Source organism: Natator depressus, chromosome 2 (genome assembly GCF_965152275.1).
Source record: "Natator depressus isolate rNatDep1 chromosome 2, rNatDep2.hap1, whole genome shotgun sequence".
Classification (NCBI taxonomy): domain Eukaryota; kingdom Metazoa; phylum Chordata; order Testudines; family Cheloniidae; genus Natator; species Natator depressus.
The window spans coordinates 170,632,459-170,648,173 of record NC_134235.1 but is presented as its reverse complement, the minus strand read 5'-3'; the positions used below and the strand labels follow the sequence as shown (position 1 = coordinate 170,648,173).

The window sequence follows — 15,715 nt, the reverse complement described above, 5'->3', positions numbered from 1 at the left end:
GCGCCTCCTGGGAATTGTGGTCTTTGTGCTATCTACCAAGGAGAGGACAGCACTGCTGAAACAATTACCTCATTTCTGAAAAATGGAGCTGAGCAAGGAGAAGAGTCCAGTCTGGGGCTTCTGCCTCCTTCTCTTACCGAAAATACATCACCTCAAAGCAGACACAGAGTAGGTCAAGCAGGGGATAAGGAGTAAGCCAGGGCCAGGAATGCAGTTCTGAATTCCATTAGTAGGAAAAAGGAGTCAGAGCTGTTTTAAAATGGCAAGTGGAGATGGAGAATTTATTCCATAAATTATTCTAGGTCTTTGGGGGGGCCTACTGCTCATTTTCTTGGGTCTTTTTTGTTATTCTAATCTTTCCTTGTGTTTTCAGTGCCAACACAGTGCAACAGGGCCCAGAGTATGAAAGGTTCTGTGAGTGCATTGAGCTTCCATAGAAGAATTTGCATCTTGGTGTCTGGAACACACTTCAGGTATTTTGCACGTTGGTTCCTGAAGCCTGAGTGTGCAACTTTGCCCCTGTCCTTCATCTGGTTATGGTTTTCTTTGTTTGTTCAGAACATTTGCCTAGGATGCAAGCTCTAGTCCCACCACCCTCTAACACTGCTAAATGAAAGTTTAAGGGAAAAGGTGTACAACACCCTCTTCTGGCATAGCTGTGCAAATAAAACATTTCAGGCCACCAGTATAACCTCTTCAAGGGCATTTCTTTTACAAAATTCCAATTTCCATGCTCCCTTCATTCTGAGCAATTCTCCAAATGGTTTCCATCTCAAACGAAGCTGCATGGTGCAGATATATTATTCTCAACAAAGGAAATGCTCCCTTAATGCCCATAGTCTGAAAGATTAGATTAGAAACTGGAGGCTCAAAGAGGGGCGTAGATTTTCTTCTGTGTCCTTTAGTATGAATCTCCATACAAATCCATCAATGTGAAGGGTTCCAAGATAAAGTTAAGATGTTTGGGGAGAAAAATGATGGATCAGATTGTGCTTTTCAAATCCCATGTGATATTCTGATTCATTTCACAAGTCAAAGGAGAAGCAAAGTACATAACAAATATCCACCCAAGGCTAAATATAACCATCTTTCTTAATGTGGAATTTTACGATGACACCTAACATAAGTAAGCTATGTTTTATGGAATCTAAAATATCACTTTTTCGTTCTTGAATTATTTTTCCTCTACTTCTTCCAGAAACTAACATGAGAAATGTGACCTTGTATTATAAACTGTCTGGGGATCTTAAGTATATATTAGCCTGAACCTAATGGTGAGTGTAGTCTGAAATCTCTCTCTGCTATCCACTTATTGTAAAATTAGTGCAGCATACAGTCCCTGAAAGATTCTATCCTGGTGCTATCTGGAACTTTTTCATCTGTCTACATAAATATTAATTATCTCGGTGCAGATACAACTAATTATTTCCCAGTTCCATCAAGATTTTAAACAACTTTCTCCTCAACCCACTGTTTCTAATTTGATGTAATATAGCCAGGTTGTTGTGATTTATGGCCTTTCAGAGGAGACTCAGACTGTAACAACACAGGTTACCTCACAGTCATAAATGAAATGGGAAACCATTGGGCTTTTTTTAAAGCCTTAAAAGCCCTTTCCTCTGTCCTTTCTTTTTCATCAACCTTCTAAACGACAGGCAAATATGTCTCACACATCCAATGGCTGCAAAAATTCTTCCTGGGCATTTAACAATATATAAATCAGTGGTAACTAAATTTGTAGGGAGGCTTTATCAGTGATAAGGCCCAGCACTATTAACTATAATTCTGCCTCTCTGTAGTTCTTGCTGCACTACCACACCAGTTGGACTGAAATTTACTTGTAGTACCCTGGGAAAATAACGAGGGAAATTCAAATCACTCATGTTTGAGAAATTAATCATGTTAATGTGTTTCATTAGTTGCTGGAAGTATGACCTGGGTAATTCCAGGGCTTTGGAGTAGTTACTCTCTCTTTAAATGGACTATACTTTCTCAGCTGTTCTTGGAGAGAGAGAGAGAGTTAGTGCAGAAAAATTCAAGCTATTAGAGAGGAAGGTGGAAGAGAAAGAGCCATTTGGGCTGAATAAATGATGGATGCATTTTTCTGTTTGCCTTATGAAACGTTGAACAAAGAGGTGAAATCCTCAACAGCAAGTATAAAGAAAGAGAACCTGTAAATACACAAATCCAGAGCAAAATGGGGAACTTATGCCAAAGCCTGGACGAATGGGCTGCCTCTTGCTACGTATCTGGGCAGCTATTGCATCCTGATCTCAATTGGGACCTCTAGAGGCTACTGTAATACAAAACAAACAACTGAAAATTTACCCCACCTCACTCAATTCAGAGATTAATTTGAATATTAGTCTTCATTCACTGCCTTAATATGTCATATGGTAGAAAACATTGAATTTTTTTGATATTAGAATAATCTATCTTTTCTATCTTTCTAGCAGAACCACATAGTTAAAAGCTTTGTTTAGACATGGTTAGCCATTGTTCTGCTAAAGCTATCAGCTAAAGTGGGCTGTAATACTTTTGTCTAATTTTGGTTGTTGGGTTTAGTGTGCGGGTCTGAGTGGTGTTGGTGGCCTGTGACATACAGGAGGTTAGCCTAGCTGATAGAATGGATCTCTGACTCTATGCTTTCACATGGCCAATCATGTGACAATGACATTGGTTTACTATGGCCAAGTTTCTATCAATGGCAACGAATGGAAATGGTTACCTGGAGTGTCATTTTTCAATGAAGATTATTCATTGTATGATTGAAAAGCACAAACAACCTTTGTCTGCAATCATGATAAAACACAGGGAAATCATCAATCCATATTACTGTCATTGACGTAAGCTGAAAAACACTGCACTGAATTTCATGAAGACTTGAAACACACCAGGTGATTTAGGGCAGTGTTTCTCAGTGACCAATCCATGGACTGGCGGCAGTTCCTGAGATCTCCCGGCCACAGTTTAAGAAGGCAGTAAACTGATCCCTGATATCAAAAAGGTTGAGAAACACTGGCTTCAGGCGTGTCTATATGGGGGAAAAGCCCACAGTACCTGGCGCACAGTAACTCCCCATGTGGACACTCGTACTGTGCATTAAGAGTGCTTTGTGTGCCTGAACTTATTGCATTTTGAAAGTATATGAAGCTACATGGAGAGCTAGTATGGACTAGCTAGTGCACTTTACTGCACACCCTAGCTCACTGTGCACTAACTTCTTCTTGTAGACAAGCCCTTAGCTTCCAGTCATCTACGAAGTGATACTGTAGCCTATTTAACCCCTTCCTTTCTTTCTCTCCATGAATGTACGGGTTCGTGCTTGTCAAAAGCAGGCTCTGTTTTTCAAGGGCTTGGCAGGGAGGTAGTTGAATACATGAGGAGGACATGAGACTTGGGCCAAATGGCAATCTGAGCCTGTGAAGTGCAGTATATAAATCTTCTCTTAGCTAATTAAGGTGAGCATTTGAGGTAAGATTTCCACTACTATTGAGGAGAAGCCCCTTGGGGAAAAGCCACCAATGAGAGAGCATTCTTTGAAACCAATGCAGGACAAAAATCAAATTTCAAACCCTGTCCCCTTTCTGTGCCTCTAATGTAGGCACACAAATGCAAATGTATGCGGGGACCCCATTAGAGATGAGAACTTAACTGTGTCTCTGAACTATGCTAAAGCCTTGGACAGTCCATGACTGTACCACAAAATGGAACTGTGTTTGCAGCCAGGCCCCGTCACATAGTTGTACTGATGGGGCAAACAGGCCCTAAATTCCAACCCAGGTGGAACTGCCCTGTTCTGTACACTTTCCCTGAAGCTCAGGTATGGGCCACTGATGGATACTGGGCCTGATGGACCACACTCTGACTCAGTATAGATAGCAGCTCTGATGTTCTTAGCATATGAAAAGAGAGGAAACCTCTGGGAAACATTACAATGCAGTGTATGCTTTAGACAATCTGTTGGTGTTTTGCTCCAAAAAAATCAAAGTCACAATGAGATACACGAGCAGCCACTCATACTATTACATTCATCTTAAAGGCATGGGACATACTTAGTACTCTTGTGAGAAACACATGTTTATAAATGATTTCACAGTCCACCAGATGTCACTATTGCTCCAGACAAATACAGCTGACAAAGCATTCAACTGGTGGTGAAAAAAGTGAATCATAACATAGGAAACTTGTAAAATTCCAGAAAGTCTAATTTTAAAAATAATCTTGTTTTAAGTCTGCTAAAACCATTTTCTCCACTTTTTTGCCTTTTCTGCTGACTAGAAGCACTACAGAACTTTTGCTTACATTACCTGCAAATTCATAACCTCTTTAGTTTTCTATTTTTTTTTTCAAATGGATGACTTTACAGTGAGAAAAATCACAAGGAAGATATACTTTACTCCTTCCACTTCTGTGTAAACAAGTATTTTACCTACCCACGGGTACAATTCGGATGACAGAGCTGACACACTGAGTTTTCATCTGCGTATTTCCAGACTAAGGTATCATTTTCACCCAGAACTCCAGCAGGGCAGGATTTAACACAGTGAGGGCCATCTATATAGTGGGCACACTTTATGCAGTTGTCCGGACCCTGGATAAAGAGCAAGAAATTGTCTGTAATAGATTTGCCCAAGTCATATGTTGGCATATGCAAGAAGAGACTCTCCGAAGATAAATAAATGCACGTTTGATCATTTGAAATTCTAAACATGATTCAATGTTTTATCCTAGTTTATCTTATTATTATACTACATAAAATGCTTGCAAAGTTTTAATCCTCTTGTATAATATGCTGCGTGAGATACAGCACCTGATGTTCAATTAAATAACTCTCTCTCTGGGTATCAATGGTGAGGTATGATTCCTATTATTCTGTAATTTTCCTATTTTATGTCCTAATAAAAACTTACATTTTTGGTTTAATACTGTGAATAAAGATGCTTTGATAGCAAATAAGTTTAAAATCAAAGGGCCTGATTCTCATTTAATGTAAAACCACCATTGCTCTATTGAAATCAGTGGAGCTCTACCAATTTATACCAGATGAGGATCTGGCTCATAAAGCTTTTTCATTCTTTGTATAATCTAAAGCAGTGGTTCTTAAAGCCAGTCCGCCGCTTGTTCAGGGAAAGCCCCTGGCGGGCCAGACTGCTTTGTTTACCTGCTGCGTCCGCAGGTTCGGCCTATCGTGGCTCCCACTGGCTGCGGTTCGCCGCTCCAGGCCAATGGGGGCTGCGGGAAGGGCAGCCAGCATGCCCCTTGGCCCGCGCCGCTTCCTGCAGCCCCCATTGGCCTGGAGCAGCGAACCGCGGCCAATGGGAGCCGCGATCGGCCGGACCTGCGGACGCGGCAGGTAAACAAACCGGTCCGGCCTGCCAAGGGCTTTCCCTGAACAAGCGGTGGACTGGCTTTGAGAACCACTGATCTAAGGGTATGTCTACACTATGAAATTAGGTCGAATTTATAGAAGTCGATTTTTAGAATTGGATTTTATACAGTCGATTGCGTATGTCCACACTAAGCGCATTAAGTCGGCGGAGTACGTCCTCACTACCATGGCTAGCATTGACTTATGGAGCGGTGCACTGTGGGTAGCTATCCCACAGTTCCCGCAGTCTCTGCCGCCCATTGGAATTCTGGGTTAAGCTCCCAATGCCTGATGGGGCAAAAATATTGTTGCGGGTGGTTTTGGGTACATGTCGTCAGTCGCCCCTCCCTCCGTGAAAGCAACGGCAGACAATCATTTTGCGCCTTTTTTTCCTGGGTTACCCGTGCAGATGCCATGGCTAGCATGGAGCCCGCTCAGCTCACCATCACCACTGCTGTTGTGGGCAAGTCTACTGTGGGTGCTGCTGTGATCCAGGTAGCCAATGCAATCATTGACATTCTGTTATCAAGGGTAGTGACTCTGGGAAATGTGTGGGCCTTTTTAGATTTTAGGTGCATCATATTCCTGTCCTTTGTCGCTGGTGAAGAAATCTTGCGGCCGTACATTCAAGTCCGGTTGGCGCTGTAACACCCCGTAGCACTTCTGTGGTTGACACATGTAACAGCTCCAGGGCTCTTGCTCTTTTGCCTTGGCTGAGGTACCTTGCCCGAGGTACCTTGCCCTACCAGGACCTCCAAGCACTCGACACGGAAACACCTGCAGCAGCTGGCACTGCTACACAGCAGCAGCTCCTGGGTGCCTTCACAGCAGACGGTGCAGTCAGACTGCTAGCCGTCCTCGTACATGGTGTACGGCTCCACCGCTTCCGCTGCAACTCTGCTCTCCTGCAACTCTGCAGCAGGCAGTGCAGTAGGACTGGTAGCCATCCTTGTCAGACATGTAGCTTGGCCAGGGGTTCTGGGAATGTCTTTCCTGCCCGGCTCCTACAACCTCCAGGGCATGGTGTATGGCTCCACTACTTCTGCTGCAACTCTGCTCTCCTGTGAGCTGGAGGCTTCTGCCTCAGGCTGCTCTCCCAGCCGGCAGCACCACGCAGTCGCACCTACCCCAGCCTAGCCCTTGCTCCCATGGCTCATGAAGCCTGGACAGTAGTAAGGAGCAGTTCAACTATAGGCTGAGCAAGTGCAGAATGGTGGTAGACTGTGCCTTTGGAGGTTTAAAAGCTCACTGGCGCTGTTGGTCAGACCTCCGCGCAACCAACATTCCCATTGTTATTGCTGCTTGCTGTGTGCTCCATAATATCTGTGAGAGTAGGGGGGAGATGTTTATGGTGGGGTGGGAGATTGAGGCAAATCACCTGGCATCTGATTTTGAGCAGCCAGACACTAGAGCGATTAGAAGAGCACAGCAAGGCGCGCTGCGCATCAGAGAGGCTTTGAAAACCAGTTTCATGACTGGCCAGGCTACGGTGTGACCGTTGTGTGTGTTTCTCCTTGATGCAAACCCGCCCCCTTTATTGATTTTAATTCCCTGTAAGCCAACCACCCTCCCCGCTTCCAAATAAAGTAACTATTGTTTTGAAACCATGCATTCTTTCTTTATAAATTTAAAAAAAAATGTGAAAACGGACAAGGTAGCCCAGGTGGGGTGGGGGAGGAGGGAAGGACAAGGCCACATTGCTTATTGTAGCCACACTAAAAATCAAACTGTTTGAATGCCAGCCTTCTGTTGCTGGGGCCATCCTCTGGAGTGGAATGGCTGGGTGCTCGGAGCCTCCCCTTGCTTTCTTGGGCATCTGGGTGAGGAGGCTATGGAACATGGGGAGGAGGGTAGGCGGTTATACAGTGGATGCAGTGGGGGTCTGTGCTCTTGTTGGCTTTCCTGCAGCTCCAACAGATGCTTCATCATGTCTTTTTGCTTCCCCATTAGCCTCAGCATCATGTCCTGCCTCCGCTCTTCACGCTCACTTAATTCTTTCCTGGCCTCTGCCACTGAATGCCTCCATGCATTAAGCTGTGCCCTATCAGTGCGGGAGGACTGCATGAGCTCAGAAAACATGTCATCGCAAGTGTGGTTTTTTTGCCTTCTAATCTGCAATAACCTCAGGGACGGAGATGATAGGGGGAGCGTAGAAACATTCTACGCTCTACGATTCTGGGGGGACTGCATGGTCACCTGTGCTGCGGAGTTCACCACGCTGACCAAACAGGAAATGAAATTCAAAAGTTCCCGGGGCTTTTCCTGTGTACCTGGCTAGTGCATCGGCGTTCAAAGTGCTGTCCAGAGCGGTCACAATGGAGCACTCTGGGATAGCTCCCGGAGGCCAATACCGTCAATTTGCGTCCGCACTACCCCAAATTTGACCAAGCAAAGTCGATTTTAGTGCTACTCCCCTCGTCGGGGAGGAGTACAGAAGTCGCTGTTAAGAGCCCTTTAGAACGGGGTTGGTTGTGTGGACGCAGTCATTTTTAAATTGATCGAACGTGGCTAAATTCGACCTACCCCCGTAGTGTAGACCAAGGCTAAGAAAACATTTCTTTCTTCCACTCTGAAGCAGAAAGGGAAACTGGGTGAAAATAGAAAAGCCCATCAAATTTCTTATCTGAAGTGCTTTTAGCTAAAGTTTACATGAATTTTCTGAAATGTTGTTGTTTTTACTGAGATTGTGGCAGGATCCAAAATGATCTGGGTACTCTCTAAACAGAGTAACAAGTGGTCCCAGGTAAAATTGCCTTTTCAGAAAGAAAAGCTGCAAGTGTTGCATTCATGACAATCAGAAGGAAGGCTGTTGTATGGCAGCAGAATATAACTTTTTAGTTTTATGATGCCAGTAAGCAATTAATCACAAACACGAAGAGACTATTCTAACTTTAAAAGAGAAGCTTCCTTGATGGCCTAGTTCATTGCTACACAGGAGCCCCAGGTATGCTCCAGAAAGTAGTAGGCTAGATCCCTAGCACCGACTGCAGTGGAGCAACATGGATGTATTTATGTATTATTTGTAGTGTCTAGCAGCCCCACTCATGGACCGGGGCTCTACTGTACGACCTGTTGTATGAACAAGCAACAGGATGATGGCCCATACCCAGTAGCTGTGCATCTGGCCCAAGGTTCTAAGTCAGGGTTTCTGAACCTTTTTCTTTCTGAGGTGCCCCCAACAGGCTACAAAAACTCCACGGCCCAGCTCTGTCACAACAACTGGTTTTCTGCATATAAAAGCCAGGGCTGGCGTTAGGGGGTAGCCAGCAGGCCAATGGCCCCATGCCACAGCTTCGGATTTCTGCCATCAGTTCCAGCAAGTCTAATACTGGCCTTGCTTGGCAGACCGCCTGAAACCTGCTCGTGAACCCGGGAGCTGAGGGCACCCGGTTGAGAGCTACAGTTCTAAGCCAGGACGGAATGAAGCAAGTGCCCTGCATTATTGAACAGTGATTTTCTGACGGATGAAGGATGGACAGTCATCCTGTGTCAGGACAGTGGCTGCAACAGAGGGTGCAGGGGGTTTCCAAGAGTGGGGCTGTAAGGTGCAGGGTAGGAAGCCAACTGGATCCTTGACACTCTGTCAGGGAATAGAAAATTCCATCCCACCCCTTCACCAAAAAAAGATATTATTGAGCTAATGGCTTCACAGGAACTGAAATATCCTGCAAAGTAAAACTAAGGGACTAAATTGAACCCTGAGTGTAAAGAAGTACAACTCTCCGTTGACTCTTACCCTCAAGGCTGAATTTGGTACAACGTGTAAAAAGAAAGATGGGAGTCTATTTTCCATTCAGGCCAAGCTAGAGATTTCATAAAATAACAGAGTATTTTAAAAATCTGAGAAGGATAAAACTGAGGAGGATTTTGCCATTGGATATTTGGAAAGACCAAGGTATTTTAACTTTTATAAAAGGGGCCTTTATATAAACTCAGAAAGTTCCAATAACTTTGGAAAAGTTGACTATCGTTTTTACAAACATCTAATACTTTGCACTTACATTAAAAGAGATGCATTACTTTTAATTGTGTTGGGCTATAGAGTTTGGTTTTAAATAAAAACTGCTTTCTTAATATTTTCCAACAAACATCTGCTGTTGATTAAAATCTGATCTTTGGTCTTCAGAGGCAAAAAGTTACTGAATTAATTCACTATTAGCCATAGTTATTTATACAGTGCCTCAGATCAGCAAAAATTAGCCTCCATTTTGGGAAGTGTCATAATTTATGATGATTTGGTTGTTCAATATCTAAGTATTTTGATATGTTCACCATGTTAAAGGGTCTCTACATGTACAAGTTTGTTAGGTCAAATCTGCTCTTACAGGTCCTCTGCAGGTTGCATTGTACGTAGTTGAATTTTGCACCAGGCATTCTGGGTGACACTGAAGACATTCAGATTTTCTTTCAAATTCTCTTGGCTCCCTGAAAAATAAAAAAAGGAATAGAAGGAATACTTGACAAGATGTCAACTTCAAATTTACATTTCAGAGCTTCCACTACTTTTCCGGTTTGGCTATATTAGGATGAGTATAATGAGATGGGAGGAGATGTAGGAAGAAATTCTTGACTAGTCCTAGCACATCAATATAACTTGCTGAGCATAAAACAGGAAAAAGGTAAGAGTAAGGAAAATTTGGCTGACAGTGCCACACAGGGCAATCCAGATTGTAAACTACAAATCAGTCTTTCTATTTTAATGAAGATGAATATTCTCAAAAATCTCCAAAACATTTTTTCTATCACTACTGATCAGCAAAAATATTTCTAGTGATTCTGAGCCACTAAACAACAACTTGGGAAATTAAACAAATTGGCTGATAATTAGATTCTTGCCCTCCCTATAACACACAATGAATCATTAAAATATGAACGCTGAGAACAGATGGTTTTGATAGCAATAAAGCTGTTCCACTTCAAGTAACTGTGTTATTAATTAAACCAAATCTACCCATCATTTGACACAAAATGCCCAGATCTGCCCTGTAGGTCATAATATCTGCTGGAGGGAATTCTCTTGAAAAGACAACAGCTGCTGAACTGCAAATTGCTAGACAAATATAAACATTATGGACTCCAGCATACTGTAAAATTCGTGTCATAATATTAATTATTTTTTAAAAGTTAAACAGACTTTAAAGAATTAGTAAAAAGGAAATAGGAAAAATATGTCCATTGGTAGTTCTATGGATGAGTAAACATTCTGTGCTCTGTAAACACAGTGTATTCAAAATCCTTCAGTTTTGGGATCAACGTAACTCATGTTAGCTGTTTAACATATATATTACAGGTTTAAACAACTCTGAGAATGCTCCTTTTCAAGACCCAGGGAATCTTATAAATGTTGCTAAACATAAGCCAAGCTGATGGGATTATTTTGCCTGAAATTATTGGTCCTGGTGTGCTGGGGCCAGTGTGTTTAGGTTCATCATGCCTTCACTGCAGCTCGGCAATAAAAGGGAGTAAAAATTGTAAGGACAAACTATTGAATTGGACCAGGCTCCCAGTAATTTAGATGGGAGCCTGGGAATCTGAGGGCAGACTTTGACCTTAAGATGTTTAGGCCACAATCCAGCAAAATCACTGCAGCATGTGCATAAACTTAACCCCACTGAGTTGCCCCATTGAAGTAAGTTAGGCTAATCAATGTGTGAAATCCTGGTCCCAGTGAAGTCAGTATCAAAATCCCATTGGTTACAACAGGGTGAAGATTTCACCTAATATGCTTAAAGGCTGAGATTTTCAAAAGAGCCTAAGGGAGGTAGGCCGCTTGATTTTCAATGGTAGTTGGGTGCTTAGTTCCCTTAAGCCCCTTTGAAATTTCAGTCTTCTCCCAGTAGGTCTTAGGGGAGTTATCCATGTACACCCCCCAATTGATGTTGGAGGAACAGACTGCTAAGTATTCTTAGACAGAGAAGGGTATTTCTTCCCCCTTTTCTGTATTTAGGTACCACACAAACCAACATTTTTGCAAAAGTATCAATTTTTGTTACTATTAGAATTCCTGGTTTTTAATTTTCCCCTAGTAATGTTAATATTTTTCTTCCTATGCTAATCCTTCCCCAGCTCCAGCCCCCCCCCCCCCCCAAAAAAAAAAACCCTTCTTACCCTTGCATAACATTGCATTTTTTCACACATTCCCTTTGGCGACTGAAATGATGACAGGAAAAGCAATGGAATGGCCCTGGACCCCAGCAGCCTACTTCTGAGCACAAGGGGTCACAAACGTGTTCCTCAGCGGCTGAGAGAAACAGAGACAAAGACAAACAATAGCCGGGAATTTCAGAGAGTAATTAGAGCACCACAAATGACTCATTTTTGAGAGACAATTTTTCCAAATTAACCCAGAGTAGATCTGAAGGATCCTGACAGCATTACAGAGCAGGAGGAGAAACATACATGCTTTTCTCTAGTTTCCAAAGCTTGAAATTAAATGGGACTTTTAGTTTTGCCATATAAAAACACATGCTCCTCTGTAGCTATTTATTAATCAGATACAGATTATTCTGTTGTAAAGAAATCTACTCCTAAAATGGACATTAACATAAAACAAATCAATATGCTGCAGACAGACACAATAAGGGCCTGATCCAACGTCCACGGAAGTCAATGGGAAGCTCAGATTGGGCCCTGACTGAATGGGTCAAACATGTGAATGGAGTTGGAACTTTCACCCTTGTCCTTCAGCTCCAAAACCGGAAGCCTCTACTAGCTGCGCCATAGCAAAGCAGATCTTGCCTAGCTGTCAGTCATTGTTAATCCTTTATCCTCTGTGTAGGCCAGCTGCTAGAGCACAACATCATGCAAACACACACACACACACACACACACCCCTACAGTGCAAGTGAATGTGTTCAGAGGAGAACACCTGACTCCAGAGTTTTATCTTTTTATATTGCTCCCCCTTTGGGATATATAAATCGAGCCTCTGCCTATGTATGAGTGGGAAAGGTAGTTTGGACCAAAACTAGGTTCTGCATGGCTAATGCTTCAAAATTTTGGGCTCATGAATCTCAGTGAGGCTTTGAGGGTGCTGAGTTGGGGCAGCCTGAGGAAGCAATTTAGTCTATAGTCTCAAGGGTAAACCCCCTCCCTCCCCCCAGGTTGACGTTAGTACAGCATCATCCACAGCCTTTGATAGGCAACAAGTTAAATTTTGGGTCTGACTTCCTTGCCTCTGCCATGCAAGTGGACAGAAATTGCAACTAACACTCCAGGAGGTCACCATTGAAGCAGACATTCACATCAGCTGCAACACACGTGCCTTACTATATTCACAGCATCATACCCATATGCATTCTCAGTCATCTCAGGTGAAATCCTGGTCCCATTAGAGTCAGTGGCAAAGCTCTCATTCACTTCAGTGGAGCCAGGATTTCCCCCCTGCCTTCCACAACAAACTCTCTTTCAGTTCCACTATATAACCAAACGCAATGAAGACATCCACTTCCTCAGAATCACATTCAAATGCACCACCTCAACTCTTACCTCCCACTTTCTCCTTGAGAAACACCACATTATTGAGGGGAGGGATAGCTCAGTGGTTTGAGCATTGGTCTGCTAAACCCACGGTTGTGAGTTCAATCCTTGAGGGGGCCATTTGGGATCTGGGGAAAAAATTGGGGATTGGTCCTGCTTTGAGCAGGGGGTTGGACTAGATGACCGCCTGAGGTCCTTTCCAACCCTGGGATTTTATGATGATTCATTATGAGCTTTGCCACTACACGCAGGTCACTTATCTCAATCTGAGGGTGGAGTTAAGACTGAGTGTTTGAGGAGGATTGTGAGGGACTGGGAGTTGTACTTGGTTATATGTTGGCATTGATGGGAGCTGGCTATGGAGCAGAGGAGTGCTAGGTTATTGTTGTGTTTGGTTGGCAAGACATGTGAATTGAGGTTGAGGGGGATGTGACTATCAGTTTAACTGATGCCTGGAATTTTAGTAATTGTGTTGATAGAAAAGGAGGTTGAACATCATCAATTGCAGCTTAATAAAGATTTTTGTTTGTGGTAATATACAAGGAGGAAGAAAGGTTTGCTTAAATTACTGGTCACAATCTCTTTTTCTGCACCCCACAATGGCATTCCAAGAGGGACAAATGGACGGTATTAACTTACTGCATTCATCTTTATTTCTGTTGGATACGATTTTTGTTTTCTGAGTTTCTGTCACAAAGAGTTTATTCCAGTTCATTGTCTCAGCATAGCAGAGGTTCTGGTTTTTCATAATGGCGACATCACCATCACTTATTTCCTTGAGGGAGCGCAATCCCAGAGAGTGTATCTTTAGGTTAACAATGGCAAGAGAATACTGACCACTAAAATGGGTGTGGGGCAAAAAGAACAGATGGAAACGGATTACTGAGTACATTTTCTTTTTGAATTTCAAAGACCCATCTGGGTTACTGTACACTGAATGTTTTACAAGGAAATATACTGCTTGGTCCACCAAACTTAATTTGTGTGACATTACAGATGTTTTTATGACATATCTATTGTAAAGGTACTATATTCACATCTGATTTTCTGTAGGGACTGAAAGTTAAGTCCTCTGACACACTGCATCATGTATGCACTAATATGATATGGAGGTAAAACTAAAGTTATTATTTTTCACGTGAGTCTGCCATACTACTCAGCATGTTAGTGTAGCACCAAGTACAATGGGGCTTTGATTCATATTAGGACTTTTGGGCACTGCTGTAATTTATTAGTTATATCACAGTCGTGCCTAAAGGTACCAATTGAGATCAGGGCCCCATTGTGTTAGGCACTGTATATGCATTGAATAAGAGAAAAATCGCTGTACCAAAGAGCTAACAATCTACATGAAAGATGGACAAGGAGTGGAAGCAATGAAATATTGGGATTGTCTACATGGTGGGGCAATGTGCTCTCTGGGGCTGTGATTTCTAAAGCCCACTAACGTGTTGAGCATTAATTGGTCCACATAGACCCTGCTGATGCGCACTACTGTTTCAGATAGTACTATGTTAAAGCGTACTAGGAAACCTTTAGTCTGCATCAGCAGGGTCTACCCAGACCAATTAATGTGCAGTTCATTAGTGAGCTTTTGACATCACAGTCCTGTAGAGTGTATTGCCCCACCGTGTAGACAAGCCCATATTATCACCATTTTACAGCTATGGAACTGAAGCCCAAAGGCCCAGATTTTTGGAGTATTTAGGCATTGCTCTGCTCAGTGTTACAGGCCTTACTGACTTAGGAGCCTAAATCTAGTTTTCAAAAAGTGACTTAGGCTCCTAAGTCAGGTAGTTGTTGCAATGTTGAGCAGAGCAACACCCAGATATCTTTAAAAATCTTAGCCAGAGAGATTTTGTGACTTGAGCAAGATCACAGAGGAAGACTGCCTCAGAACCAATAATTGAAGCCATATCTCCCAGGGTCCATTCCAGCACTCTAATCCCAAATCCATCCTTCCTTTCAGATATAAATAGGGACAATGTCTTGACAGTCACTTAGACACATAGGACCAAACTGGTATAAAACGGATATAAAATGGTGCAGTTCCATTGACTTCAATAGGACTACGCAAATTTATACCATCAGAGAATTTGGCCCAAGTTTTGCAAAACCTTTTATTATTTAGACAAACCTGGCTGTAAACACAGTTTATCTCACCCTCATTCTGACACATGGGTTACTTACTGTTGCTTTGTTCTGCCTCGTATAATCTCCAGATTTTCAAAAGCATAGAGATCTGTGGCATTTTCAGGCCAGGCTTGAATCAACAAAAATCCTGAAACAGGAAAAAAAACAAAACCCCCAAAACCTCAGCAGCTTGAAAATAGGATTTTTATTGTGAATTCCTGTTGAGCTGGGGAAGGCACTTTTATCTTCTTCACATCTTTATGAGACTTGCAAAATGAAAGAATTACATTTTAGGGAGTCTGCAGATATTTTTAATGCTGCTTTGTAAATAGTTTACTTTCAGGCCACCAAGAGGGCTTAACATTGTACAAGTCTAGTGTGTTATTGAGCTGTACATCCTGCAGCACTTAAGAGCAGAAACTCCTGTGGTCTCTCATCAGGAAATGCTGCAGTAAGTGTCCCTGGATTTCATTGAAACATGAGGACATCACTGGAGCTTTCTAGTAGTGGAAGCATTTAGGAAATGGGAAAAAAAATGAGTGGGGAAAAGCACAGCAGAGTTTAACTGCTAAAGACATTGATTTTCCTGCTTGGACATTCAATGGGGAAAGAATTTGGGGAACAGTATTATATAAAAGTTTTCTCAATGTAGTGACAATTACACTTAAAGTAACTGGACATATTTAAAATGAGAGAAAAAAGGAGAGACCATGGGTCTAATTCAGATTTTAC

General features: G+C 42.6%; 1 protein-coding gene across 1 annotated transcript in view; it reads right to left on the bottom strand.

The window, feature by feature from the left end:
- Positions 1-15,715, bottom strand: part of EGFR (epidermal growth factor receptor) — a 219,974-nt gene that overhangs the window by 34,394 nt on the left and 169,865 nt on the right. Inside the window, exons 11-15 of the mRNA XM_074945280.1 lie at positions 15,041-15,131; positions 13,490-13,689; positions 11,480-11,612; positions 9,697-9,796; positions 4,437-4,594 (exon numbers count right to left, since the gene is read on the bottom strand). Coding sequence (XP_074801381.1) covers positions 4,437-4,594; positions 9,697-9,796; positions 11,480-11,612; positions 13,490-13,689; positions 15,041-15,131 — 682 coding nt within the window. The remainder of the gene's footprint in view (positions 1-4,436; positions 4,595-9,696; positions 9,797-11,479; positions 11,613-13,489; positions 13,690-15,040; positions 15,132-15,715) is intronic.